At 34.7% G+C, this 14,604-nt stretch overlaps 2 protein-coding genes across 2 annotated transcripts in view; one reads left to right on the forward strand and one right to left on the reverse strand.

Moving 5' to 3' along the window:
- Nucleotides 1-14,604, forward strand: part of LOC134846440 (uncharacterized) — a 331,689-nt gene that overhangs the window by 181,488 nt on the left and 135,597 nt on the right. The gene's annotated exons all lie outside the window — the stretch shown is intronic.
- Nucleotides 13,380-14,604, reverse strand: part of LOC134846439 (cilia- and flagella-associated protein 58-like) — a 46,616-nt gene continuing 45,391 nt past the window's right edge. Inside the window, exon 20 of the mRNA XM_063863793.1 lies at nt 13,380-14,090. Coding sequence (XP_063719863.1) covers nt 13,565-14,090 — 526 coding nt within the window. The 3' untranslated portion in view covers nt 13,380-13,564. The remainder of the gene's footprint in view (nt 14,091-14,604) is intronic.

Here is a 14,604-nt window from a genome sequence, read left to right on the forward strand (position 1 = left end):
AAATATGAATGCTACTAAGACCCGAGAACGCTATTTACTTGTTCTGAAATTTTACTATCAGCATTTTAATTTAGTTTTCGATTTCCATTTTATCTCTTGAAGCTGATTCTATGCCAAGTTTTGCCATTGGTACTTTTTGAGCACACAAATTAGCAGTAATTAAAAAGCAATCTATTCAACCAATCGGAGGTGCATTATCACGTAATAAATCATTATCTGAGTTTGCCATGGCACCCTTCTTCAGGAAACACGTTGTTTAATTTGATAAAAGTGCACTAAAATAATTTTCCTTTTTGCGATAAATTATTACTACACTACCAAACTACCATACTTCACATTAAAAAAGATAATTGACCTGCAACACTTTTTGACGAATGTCCTGAGGTTGAAAAATGTCGTTTTTCTCAATGCTCTGTAAAAAATTATCTGCGATTTGAAGCTATCATGTATGAAGTTATAATGCATACTGCTGACAGCGCAACGCGAATTGCTTATGCTAGGCGAGAAACGAGTTAGTCCGACATCAAAATTGCTCCAAATTGATATGAGGCGAGCTGTATCGTCATAATATATCTCTTGCGACTCTCGTTTTAACAAACTATATTAGGTTACGTTAAGTTGGCTGTTGGGGAAAAAACTGAAAATTTCAAAGTTTTTAGCTTATCAATCTGGCTTTTAGTAACCAATCAATTCTGGCAAATAAGCTTCCTCAACAATTTTGAACAATTTCTGAGAAGGATTAAATCTCCGCTTACAGGTTAATAGCGCGAAATATATCGCACGTTAATTGTGCCAAATTGTCCAAAATGGCAATCTCTAAGCCCCCATAACTTCACCAAAAATGATCGCAGGTGAAATAGTATTTCAAATTTAAGCTCAGCGCAACAGTAGCGTTTGAATGATATGAATAAATTCCGTCAAAAAAGTCGGAAATTATCTGAAGAAAAAAACCCACTCCGAGTTCCAATATTCCGTTACTTTCGTTACGAAAGTCGAATAAAAAAAACTTAAGCAATTTTGGAGCACATGGAATAACTTGCGCAAGCTTCGAATAATTAAATTAGTGGTTTGAATAAATTACTGAAAACAAAACAGACGATTGAACCAATTTTTCAGCTGGATTCGAGAGGCAAAAAAGAACCAAAAATATGGAACAAAAGAGGAATAATAAACAAGGCAACTATGGGGAAGAAGTATGCAAGAAGTCAACACTTTCATCATAACAAAGAATGCTTTTGCTTTCACTTGTTATTAGCCGACCCAGTTAATTTAAAAAAATTAAGATCACTGATATTTGAAGATGTGTCTGTTGTTAATTGCTGCCAGTATTTCTCGATCAGCATTTTCAAAACCAATGGCTGCACCGAAGTATTGGTTAACAGTCGATAAGTTTTTTTTTTGAGAATTTGTTGTGCAAAAAGCAATTATTTCTCCGTTCTCAGCTTTGACAGTATACTCTCGGAGACTAAAAAAAATAGTATTTCTCTCCTGTAGATTTACTGATTATTCGCGGTTGAATGAATTTTGATTTATCTCTCGAAGTCTGAAAAAAACTCCAATATTTCGATTAATTTGAACCAATATCGTGTTAAGGACCGTAACATATCCTAATATTGAATTCTCTTCTCTAGCCAGCCGTAGTTTTTCCTGTGGAGAGTGCTCATGCATTGATGTTTGTTGGTAATTCGTAGCTGCCTAATTTTGATTTGTGTTTGTGGGAAAACAATTATAGGAAACTATGGAAATAAACCTTAAAGATTAATAGATTGTCACATCATTATTGTGGCAACGAACTCTTCATAGTTTTGTGTCAAGTTCGTGCCGACCAGGCGGCCACCTATTTTCAGGAAGTTTTTGACCTAAACACTGGGATTTTTGACAAATAGTTGCAACTTATATTTCAAGAAGTCTTTTTTAGTCTTTTTCAACATTTAACTTCTAATTTTTTTGGAAAATTGATACTCCACATGCTACATAAAATGATGTATTTTGCTTATAACAACGTAATAAATAGACTAAAAGGCCTGCCTCAAATAATTATGGAACAATTTTTAAGCCGGATTATGTTGCCCTGCATGCGTTATAGAACTTTTTGATCCGCTCGTTTTTGATAACAATTTGGTCAAATTGGCTACTTTTACATTCTTATGATTTCACAAATAATTGATCACAAAGTACATTTTTTTGAATTTGTGCTCAGGGCATCAATACTTTTCAAAGGGCATAAGAAATTTGCAGGTTAGAACACCAAAACTTGTCTGGAGAAATTCAACAGTCCCGAGCACAATTATTTTGCCACTACCCTTGAAAATCGAAGTGTCTAAGACATCGTTTTTTAAATACAAGATTAAATTAAAAACGTTTGATTGTTTTCTATTTAAAAAATTTCAGTGTTCATCTGCCTAATTTTCAGTTTACTTGAAAGCTAAGCAATTTTTTTGGGTCTGTTTTAGACTTCTGAAAGTTTTAACTAGAGAAACCAGCAAAGTTTAAGAACTCGACTTTTAGTGGAAGTCGAAACATAAAATGAAAAATTATCTCAACATCATATTAGCAAAAATTTAAAACCTTAGAAGGTTTTTGTATTAATTTAAACAGAATTGTGTTTCGAGCTGCAGTTCAGAAGAAATCAAAGTCTTCTCCTTTCCTTTTATATTTCTACAATCTACAGGCCATGTAAAATTTTTATAGTGAACCTATAATTGAATAATTCGAACAAGCATCTGAAAAGAATGTTTTGTCTTTTTCCCAATTATTCAATTAAAAAACAATTAACTAGCATGATTTCTAGTATGACAAAATAATTTACTAAAAATGATTTCTTTCTTGAGAAACTCATGATTCAAATTTGTGGAAATTTACAGTTTCTGGCATCCATTATAGACTTCATAAAAGACTAACATAAGCTATAAAGTACTCATATACGAAAATTAGTAACCTGTTCCATACTTTTTTTTCTCATCTCAAATTACATTTTCTCCAGAAAATATCATCAGACTTTGTCTTAAATTAAGAATCTTGCTTCAAGACTTGTAACCTAATTAAAAATCTTACACCACAATTTTTTCCAAGTAATGGATTTTTACAGGAACTATATTGTTCCTTAAACAGTTTCTGACAAGGAATATAAATGCATGGAGTAAAATCTTTATTCAGACCGAATTCGGCTTCATGACTTTCTCATTTGCGATAAACTATTACTATACTACCTTACTACCATACTTCGCATTAAAAAAGAAAATTGACCAACATTTTTTGACGAATTTTTTAAGGTTGGAAAATGTAATTTTTTATAATGCTCTGTAAAAACTTATCTGCGATTTGAAGCTATCATGTATGAATGTATAATGTATGATGCTGAAAGCGTAACACGAATTGCTTATGCTATGTGAGTTATCCCGCCATCGAAACTGTTCCAAATTTATATGAGAAAAACTATTTGGTCATAACATAGACGACTCTTACGACTCTTGTTTTAACAAATTATGATAAGTTACTTTATTACGGCTGTTGGGAGGAAAAACTAAAAGGTTCAAATTTTTTGTTTTATCAAAATTTTGTTAATTAAAAAGATTTATAACGATATAAAAGACAAACAGAACAATCAGAATTTTGCCCTGATATACTTTCAACTTTGCTTGCGGTTCAATTGCTTTTGATTAATTTCATTCTCGGGGGATGGTTTCTCTGAATGTGATTTTCTGTAATACGCGAAACATTCAATGGAACAGATGAAACTTTGATCACTTGACTAAATTGATATATCAACAGCAACAACTGCCCTCCACTCCACTCCCCTTAATTGACCTACACTTGAATTTCCCCCAAGCCATGTAACAAAAAAATTTCCCCCTAGCCATGTAACAAAACAAAAGCGCAAAAGAAAAATACCCTAGCCATGTAACAAAAAAATTTCCCCCTAGCCATGTAACAAAACAAAAGCGCAAAAGAAAAATACTTACAAAAACCGATAGTTGAAACAACTGTTCAGGCTATTTGCATAGAATTTATTATTCATAAATTGTATTATCAAACACCGAGAGTATCCAGCCTCTAGCAGTGTTACACCAGCAAAACATGTAGATAAATTTCATAATTCGCAACTTTTTTATCTGTTTTCTGGTTTCCGGAGAGTGCGCAGCATCCACTGGAGCTGAGAGTCAAACAGGGAGCAATGAATACGAAGCAAAAAGGAAAACTAACAAAGGCAACTACGGGGAAGAATTAGGGCGACCTCTTCACAGGTTCGGGTCAGTTTTGCCCCCAACCAGGCGGCTACCTACTTTCAAGTCAAGGTCTAATTGAAGAGGTGAGACACAGGCTAGACCATTTCAAGGTTGAATTTATCTCGTTTGTTGTCTTCTTTACAAATATTAGATCCTTCACATCGAGCTAGATTGATCGAAGAAGCTTCTTCTTCATTTAAAAACTATGAAAAACTTCCTTCTACATTGACGATTCTTAAATGATGTCTTTAGTAGCTGTGACTGCACATCCCAAAAACAGTAATCAGTTGAAAACAGTAATCAAAAAACACTGCAGGGGTAAATATTGTTTTTCTTTGTTTCGTGTGTTTTATTGTACAATTAAGCGCTCCTGGACCATTTTGGTGTAAAAAATAAGAACATTCACTTCTTTTTGCAAAAAAAAAACTATTCGGGATAGGTGAAAAATAAACGACGAAAGATAAGACATCTTCCACGAGTTTTTGCTCACTTATTTTCCCCTTTACTAGCTAATAGATTCTCCATTTTCAGCGCTGAAAACTTTTAACTTTTTATACAAAAACCTTGAACTTTTTCATTTTAACAAAGAAACGTTTTCGCATAATTTAAACATTACAGTTCCATTTAGAAGAAGCTTCAAAGTTGGTTCCGCTTAGTTTGTTTTCAACTTGCTAGTCGTCTCCACCTTTTCTCGTTTGTTGGACACAGGACACTTTTACATGTACCTTGAAAATTGGTTCAAACCAGTTTTTTTAGCTAACAGCCAGTCGTCTCTAGCACTCAGCGCTTGTTCGTTAGAACATATTTTCATCGTCAAAGTTAGTTACGTTCCATTCTTTTCCGAGTGCTAGTTGTCTCTAGTACTCCTCGTTTCTTCTTTAGCAAACTTTTATCTTCAAGTCTGATTCCATCCAGCTTTTTGTAACTGTATAGTCATCTCTAGCTTTTCTTAATTGTTGGACAGAAAAAACGTTCCTCTCAGAAATTTGGTCACCCAAACTATTTTATTGCCTTGCTAGTAGTCTCTAGCATTTTCTTGTCAGAGCAAACTCTGCTTCTCAATAGTTCTAATTCTTGTTTTTCGACGGCTCATTCACTTCAAAAATAACCAGTGCTCACTAGTTTTCCTTGTACCCCCTAAGACACTGCCTTTCTAGTTGCTCTTCCCTCAATTAATTTTTGAATTTATTTAATACTGAATAAATTGGTATTCTGATCACAGAGTTTTGAAACAACGCATTTTTTCTTCGAAAGAAATCAACGATTGTTTGGAACGTACTACTACTTTGCGCAATGGATAATGCGAAACATATAGACTATTTGAAAATCACCAGAACTTTTGACTCAATAACGATGCATCATCCAATCGCAGTTTAGTTCTCCCAGCTGGAAAAGACATCATAGCTTTTGTTACCCCAAAACGCAGATGACAACAAGCTGGTCTACAACTGCAACAACAAGAGCGGAAATTTCTAGTAATGAGCGGAATTACTCTTTATTGCACCAAATTCCACCAAATTGCACGTCGTTTCAAAATGAAACCCGTCTTTCGATGAAAATTCATCAATAACTCTCCACTTGCAAATCAATCATCTTCATATCTTCCTTTCTTGGTGCAGAGGCTTAACAACAATTCAGATGGCCTGAAACAAAAACAATTTCTCAAGAGCGTTCACTGCGCTTCCACAAAACAATGAAGGTTAGTACAATTCAGGTTTGAACAAGAACCCATACTCGGCCCTTATCAACCACCACATTTAATTGATATTGTCATCGACGGACCACAGCTGATGAACTGAACATCAAACTACAGTGCTGATTTAAATTATCCGGACAAAACGAACAAAACTTGAATTTTCAAACACGTTTTTCTCAAATATGGTTAAGATTAGACAAAAAAGAAAGAGAACAAAAGTTGCTTAGAATTTCACCAGAATTAATATGGTGCCATTTTTTCTCCGAAATTCTTAACAAAAATTTTACCCCAAAAATGGGTCAATTTGGCTTTTTTCAATTAATCAAGAATTACGCTGAAACTACTTTGTTAATTGATACAAAAATTATATCACAGGAAGCCTCTTACGCAGTTCAACAAAGTTTAACAAGGGTTAAATCTCCAAAAATTTGCGCTAATTGTTTAAAATTTATTTTTTAACAGAGATTCTGGGTTTTATATAGTAAAAATCACATTTATTGACTATCAAGTGAAAATTTTTTCTCTTATACTGGTTTTTGGAGATTCAACCCTTGTTGATCTTGTTGAGCTGCGTAAGAGGCTTCATGTGATATAATTTTTGTATCAATTAACAAAGTAGTTTCAGCGTAATTCTTGATTAATTGAAAAAAGCCAAATTGACCCATTTTTGGGGTAAAATTTTTGTTAAGAATTTCGGAGAAAAAATGGCACCATATTAATTCTGGTGAAATTCTAAGCAACTTTTGTTCTCTTAACTTTTTGTCTAATCTTAACCATATTTGAGAAAAACGCGTTTGAAAATTCAAGTTATGTTCGTTTTGTCCGGTTAATTTAAATCAGCACTGTAGTTTAACCACCCAAGTTCACTAGCTCGTCATATAAACAAGAAACAAGAAAGCTCGTCATCTGCTTATAGCTTGAAAAACTTCAATACAGGTCCGTTTAGGTTCAAACTCAACTTGAAACTCAAGCCATTACGACCAGGCTACAGCAGAACTCACCCGCAGGTTTGGTTATCCAAACTCTTTTATAGCTGCTTATATAAAATCACTCAAAACTTCGAGTGTCCACATCTACGCGACTTTTTGTCTTCAGCAAGATTTTCGACCTTCCTCCGCAAGCTCAATTACAGTCTTCAAATAATGATAACAATTAAAATCTGGGATCAAAAAACTTCACCAGAATCAGGAAGTTTATTTTCCTTTTAATGTTCTGATGAAATGGGGGTATATGATATGCGTACTAGGAGGGATAATGGAAAAGGCATTGTGTGATGGAAAAAGCTAGTTTAGTTGATTTTCTGAACTGACTGAAACAATCTTCGGAAGCCTGCAAAAACTTTTCTATTTACCCTCACAATTATTGACACGACAACAAAGAAATGTCTTTCCTAAAACAGATCAAACTAAAAGTGACCCATTTCATGGCAATTCTGCTGATCGAAGGCCTTTTATGCCGGTGAAATCTAACCGCCGACAAATAAATGTAGACTTTAATCTTTAATTGGGATATAATCCAGAAGAAGAAAACGTTTTTCTCCGGATAAGCATTTGGACAACGTTTAAACACTCACGACTGTGTTTCAGGTGTCTGTTTAGCCTCAAGTTGAACGACTGCAAGATAGAAAAACGATGCCTTCAAGATAACTGTGGTCAGGAATATCCTTCAACTTTGCATAGATGAAAGTCTCAATTTTTCCTTTCAACAAATACTGATGCTAGCGTGAATCAGGATTTCGCGAGAGTTGGAAATCGGATACAAATTATGGTGGTATCCCTGATTAACGGCAAAATTTTTTCAGTATTATTCAGCTACTCTTATATTTGCAAAGCTTCATCGAAAACAACCAAAATAAAACGCCAAAGCAATCAGCCGGCCTGAAGGTTCTTGAAACATCAGCTCAGCTGTGTTTTCTATTGAACTGATAGAACATGGCGATATTTAGGCTTAAAGAACATGCCAAAATCTCAGAAAAAATTAATCAGGCTGAACATGCGACGAATGGTTCAGATGTTGATAATCTTTAGCTTCTGTCTCCGGGTTTTCATCTGCGTTTTGAACCTCTATGATTTGAAGCCTCATCTAATGAAGCATAGTTTGTCAACTTCAAATTACACTCATCAAATTCTTGCTTTTTTGATACTGGTTTAAACTATTTACAGTAACAACAATTGCACTAACTCCACGAAACGCAATATTTTTGATATTCGGCATTTTCTTTTTGTCTTTGAAATTTCAAAAAGAACTTTTTTCGAGACACTTACACATTTGTAGGAAGGAAAAAACTAAGAATTTTTCGACGTTCTTTAACAATTCTTGCCGTTCATAGAGAAAACTAAATTGAAGACAAGAAAGTGTCTTCAAAACTTTCAGCTCTCCGGTGCTTTAAAAAAACCCATCATTTCCAACCCAAAAAAATATCTGTGCCACATTTGGTCGAAAAAACTATTGTGATTGCCATGCACAAATTATGTGAAACTATTTGCATTTACCTTCAACAGAACTTTTTCCTGATTAGTCTGGGCCATGCCTTGAAGAAAATGCGCAATTATTGTTTCTTTTGCCAGTAATTCCAAAAAAAAAACGTCCAAGAGTTTTCCTCCAACTTCCTTTGATGATCCAAACGAGACTCATTATCTGGACCAAAAAGGTCGCATTAACTACATTAGATTTTTTGCATTGCTGAAATTCATCAACAACCAAGCATTATATTTGCTTGTTTACTGGCTTTACTCAATTTGCGATGCGTTTGGAAACGACAGAAAGCTCGACAAAAGGCAGATGCGTGACAGCTATCCTCACCACGCCAAGGCTCACCACAATGTATAATTGTGAGCCTTGAGACATATTTGACCGAAGCCAACAAGCAGCTGCCTTCAGAGCCCCTGTCGTTCGGGTAAGTTACGAACAGGATTTAAACTTTAATTAGACAAAGAACCCTATATCTGCTCCTGGCTTTGCAGATGTTTTGAAGATACTCATAAGATGCTTAAACAAGTTTTCCTTCTGAATCATGGATTTTCATGCCACTCTCGAAATCTCAGAGAAGAAAGCAGAAAGTGAAGATCTTTTAATTCAACAATCCTTAACAAATGTCAACAGCGATCTTGCGAACAGCCTTCCGTTGATGACAAACAAATTTATTTTTGGGAGTCCAATTATCCAAAAATCCCGCGCGGCTTTCAGTGCCCAAGCGACTAAAAAATTAACCTCGAAGTCTCGAAATTTGGCGAAGGAGAGGATCGGTTGCTTTTGGCGTCTTCTACTAAAACATAATGTTCCACCCCTACTTCGACAAACGAAAAAAAGTGCAACCAGAAGACTTCATCAAAACTGAATACCTCCTAAGGATGCTGGAGACCTCGCTTGATATGGCCTACTCACTTGGTATTTGACCACTTGGACAAAAAAAGATACTTTCACGGAGCCTAATGGCGGAGCGCGTTGGTGCGTAAGGAAAATAGCGCTAGATGAAAAAAACTAGACATGCCAAAAAACTAGCATAGTAACGCCTAAGGAAAACATTCAGGGCTCCGCGAGGATGTTGACGACCTTAAGATCTCTCGAGCCAGCAGCTACTTTTCATTTGTAATTAGGCTCATGCTTTGACTTCTGAAGATTACCTTAAGCTGCCTAATTTTGATGTCAGAATTGGAAAAACCGCATATGAGAAACAAAAGAAAAAAAAACTTAAAATGTAATGATTCATCACATCGTAATATTTTCCCATCAAACTAGCGTTAACACAAAACTTAAACCCTTTTCATTAACAAAACTATAAATAAATTTCCAAACCATTCAACTAAGTTAGAGTCGTCGTGAATTCATCCAAAAAACCAAAATGAACGAAAGAAGAATGAATCAAAACAAATGAATCAAAACAAGAACGATTTCATTTCCTACAAGTAGGAAAGAGAAACGAACAAACACATACACAAAAACGAAAAACAACATAATTTCAGTTGAAATAGAGCAAAAACGAAAATTGAAATAGAGCAAATAGGAAAAAAGAGAAACGAACAAACACATACACAATAACTAAAAACAACATAAGTTCAGTTGAAATAGAGCAAAAAGCTCTTTTTCTTAAAAATTTGCATCCAAGTCGTTTCTACCTACCGCATCCACCGCAAGTCGTTTCTACCGCATCCAGGCATGTTTATGTTATTTTGATAAACGCCTTATTGCATCAATTTTTTTAAATTTTGCCAAAAGTTATTAGCTTGGTACTTTCACTATGCCAATTGAATAAAACGTTTAAGCTCGCTTCTTATGCATTGGAATTGCGAGGCGTCCAACCTTTGGCAACTCTAAAATTGAGTAAATCAAGGTTATGAGTAAATCAACCCGTTTCACAGAAAAAATTAATTGCACAATTTTTTTCGGCTTATGGAAAAACGTTAGTCATATCATTCCTATATCAGTAATCATAGACATTTCATGCAACTTTTTGTACTAATGCAATCTTTGAATTGCATCAAATTGGTATGATTAGCAATTTCTAATATATAAAAATTGTATGAGTAGCGTTTTTGATCAACCAGTGTCGTTTACCAAAAATCAAAAGCAAAATCCGAACAGTCGACTTTAGCAACTATAACAGATAATTTTATTCAACTAATGTTAGTCCTATTAATGCTTGAAAATGTTTTGTTATACTTATCTTGATTTTCAGACAACTTGAATTGATGAGTATGATAAGAATTTGAAATGGAACTAATCACCCCACCTGCAAAAATGGTATCCTCAACGGTAGATTAAAACTGGTCTCATTTCAAAAACAAAAAAAAAATCAATCGAATTTGATTGCAAAATCAATTTAGTCCTAATTCATTTCAAAATTGGAGAAACTCTCATGAATTAAGACTATAAGGATTCAAATCTATCTTTTTTTCTTTATCTATTTTTTGAGAAACTCCAAATTGATTGCTATTAATTCAACACGATTTTTTCCCTTAGTTTTTAACAAATTTGGAAATGTAATCTTTCTAGAAATTTGTTGGGCTGTGTAAAAGGCTTCTTGTAAAATGAATTTCTCATCTATTTACAAAATAGTTCCAGCGTAATTCTTGATTAATTAAAAAAAGCCAAATTCACCTATTTATAGGCTAAAAATTTGGTTGATAATTTCGGAGAAAAAATTGCTTTCTATTAATTCTGATGAAATTATGATTTTGTTCTCTTCACCTTTTGTCTAATCGTAACCCAAATGGAGAAATACGCGTTAGAAATTTCGAAACTTGTTCGTTTTGTCCGGTTAATTTAAATCAGCACTGTAGAAGCCAGATGTATGCAACTTGATTGGATTTTCAATTAATCGGAGCTTTTATTTGAATGAAATTTTTGTGGAGATTTTTTTTCTATGCACACTAAATGCCGACCAAACTGTCATGTTTTTTTGTAAATCCCGTGGAAATAAACATGATCTACTCATATTAATTATCACTTTTTGTTAACGCAAATATTTCTTCGCAAACGTCTAGAAAATTGTATGAAACTGAAACGAATAGCTTTTTCTTCATATTATGAAAATATATGACAGTGATTTTCTACATGCTACTAAATTGCATGACTAGCAATTGCTTTTATTGTAAAAAAATCTGTATTTAAAATATTAGCTAATCACAACTCCCAAAACATACCGGCCTCTCAACAGAGAAAATAATCCGAAAAATTTATAGGCGGGATGCTCTATTCTGTTTTTTTTCTCAAAAACACTCTTCATATCTGAAACCCACCCAGTTCGTATACTTCTCTTCAGGATTCAAAACATGAGTGTTATTTGCCTCTCACAAAAAAAAGTTACCTTCTTCAAAAAAATTCTTCATGTAAATTTCCAATTGGAATTTTTTTAGAGATAAGTGTTTTTTTTGAATTCAAGTGTTGACCTCAAAAATTTTTCGACTCCAATAATTTTAATTATCCTCATAGGTTTGATTTTTTCTTTTGCGAGGAAATCAAAATATATATAAAAAATAGTTACACAGATCTTAGAGTACAATTTTTTTCAAAATTTTGGTCGCAGAAGCAACCGTACAAACCATCACTTGACCTCTGCCATAATTAATTTTCCTCGCCGATTGTTTGTTGACGTTTGCTTCTCACCAAAAAAAATGTGTTAATTTTGAACAAAATAATTTCATACAATTCCCATAGAACTCGGGCTGTAGCTGCCATTATTTAACCTAATATAAACTTTATTGCCTTATTTTAACAACTTTTGTCTTTTGACGAAACAATTGAAGTTTATCTGAAAAAGTTAGTCACAAAATTTCTTAAGTATGAAAACAGTGTGACTAAGATGTTTCCATAGGCTCCACTTTTGATATTAGACACTCAAGAGACATAAAGATTAGAAAAAAGTTTGAAAGTCATTAAACGAGCCAAACTTTTATCACATTCTTGTCGTTTTCACTGCAATAATTGAAATTTCACAGTTGTAACTTCTACATATTTTAGATGAAACTGCTTATGAGACAAACCATTTAAAAAACTCTAATACATTGGGAAATCTATGTTTCTTTACCGTTTACAAGGATTTTTTGACACTAAGAGCAATTCTCTAATGCCCTAAAACTAAATGGACAAACAGCGCTTTGAAACAAAATGTAATACGGTCTTTTAAAGATTTTGTCTAAAAAAAAGTTTCGTCTAAAACGTGTCAAGGTTCAACCGAACAAAGTTTCTCCGTCATTCACAGTCAGGGGCGGATTTGGGGGGGGGGGGGATGTGGAGAAGCGGGGTTGGGGGAGGCGGACGCCCTCCCCCCTCCCTCAAGGATTCGACCCCTGCCGACCCAAAGGGTCCTCCCTTGGTAATATTTTGAGTATCCATTTTTGGTGACGGTCCCTAAAGTTTTTATAAAAGCGCCTTCGGAGCCAATATACCCTAATTTTGAGGGGGAAGCGCGCGCCGAAAAAATGCGATTCTTCGATCAAAATTGTCCACAAATGGTTCGAAATGCTTTTTCTTGGCCTGTTTTTTCAAAATTTTGGCCAAAACAGGAAGTTTTTAGTCCATTGGGAGAGCTTGAAAAATCAAATTGGTCGGCCTAAAAAAAAGGTCGACAAAACTTTTTAAAATTGGCCCCCTCTCCTCGAGAAAATCCTAGATCCGCCCCTGTTCACAGATGAAGATTTAACATATTGAATTGTTTGTCAGAATAAAACCGTTAAAAAATGTTGTTTTCAAAGCTAAACAACTTTTCAAGGTTTTTTTTTGGTTTTAATCTGATAAAAATTTTCATCCATTATATGAAAAATTTTCAAACGTGAATCTTCAGTAGTTTAAAAGAAAACGGCCTGCACGTGAAAAAATTTAAGTTGATTTCATGACTTGAAAACTAAAAGTTGCAACTTCTATGTCCCATGACAGTTTATGGTTAAATTTTTCTAGTATGGAGGTGATCCGAGCATTATAACGCGCCTTCGACTGACTAGCGGAGAACATAGTCACTTTTATGGCATATACGATGGTGAACAAGACTAATGTTTTTGCTTGTTTTCGGTATAGCAAGAAAGCTTTCCAATTAGAAGCTAGATTTGAATAATGAGGCAATATCGCAAAAGTATAAGAAGGTTGATAGATTTTGAAATTTCAATTGATAGAATTGGCAACTGTCTTATAGTATAATTATGACCGTCTATTCCGCTGGAACTGAAGTTTCCGGCGCGGTGTTTTCAGCCTCATCTCCCTGTGAATCTCCGGGAGGCTCCTCTGTCTGTCGTTCCTCTGTCCCTCCGTCAACCTCCATTATTCCCCCATCCGGTTGGTTTTCGTCGGGTTTCGGGCTTCCAGTTTCTTTTCCTTCGTCCGGTATATTGCTTCCTTCTACGTTTGACTCCTCTTGGGTTGTGCCATCAACTTCAGCAGTTGAATTTTCCTCTGGGTTTTCGGATTCCAGAGGATCAGCTGGACCAGTTTGACTCTCTGGGCTCTCCTCGTTTTCGGCTGTTTCACCTCTCTGATCGTTTTCTTCATCCTTTTCCTCTTCCATCTGTTCTGCAAACTTCACCCCCTTTGCCGACGTGGAGCTCTGTCCTGTTTTTGGTTTGTTCTGCTGCTGCTGGTCGCCTTCTTGTGGCGATCTGAGGTCACGTGGTGTGGTGGTCCGGGGTCTGGCTCCACCTGACTGCTCCCTCTCTTTCTGACCCATCCTGGCATGTTTTCTAAAAAAACAAAAAAAGACACCTTCTTACAAGGCCAATTATTTATTTCCTTTTCGTACGAAATAAAGAAAAATAGAAAAATTTTTAAACTGAGTTCTAAGTTTCTACGAAGATTCGTTTGTGCAGGAAATGGATTTTTTGAAAAAAAAATAGAGGTTATTAAGTTTCCATATTTGGAAATTTAATTTTGTCATGCAAAAATGCAAACATGCACGTAAAAAATTGAACATGTATAAAAATATGCAAAACGCTGTGATTGATGAGTATGGTGGTAGCAAAAATGAAAAATAGAGACATTTTTATTTGTTTGAAATGTTTTAGAAGTCTTAAGACAGTTCAAAAAATACGATGTAATTTGCAGCAGAACGCTTCTTGATCACTTAAGACAGTAACGGTTTTCCGAGCTCTTTCCCATAATAGCCCCCTCCCAGCTAAAAACGAAAAATCATAGCCCTCAAACACTGAATTTGTTATTATGGGGATGGGGAAGAGTGGGTTATAATTTATTTGGTTG

This window comes from Symsagittifera roscoffensis, chromosome 5, assembly GCF_963678635.1.
Source record: "Symsagittifera roscoffensis chromosome 5, txSymRosc1.1, whole genome shotgun sequence".
Taxonomy (NCBI): Eukaryota; Metazoa; Xenacoelomorpha; order Acoela; family Convolutidae; genus Symsagittifera; species Symsagittifera roscoffensis.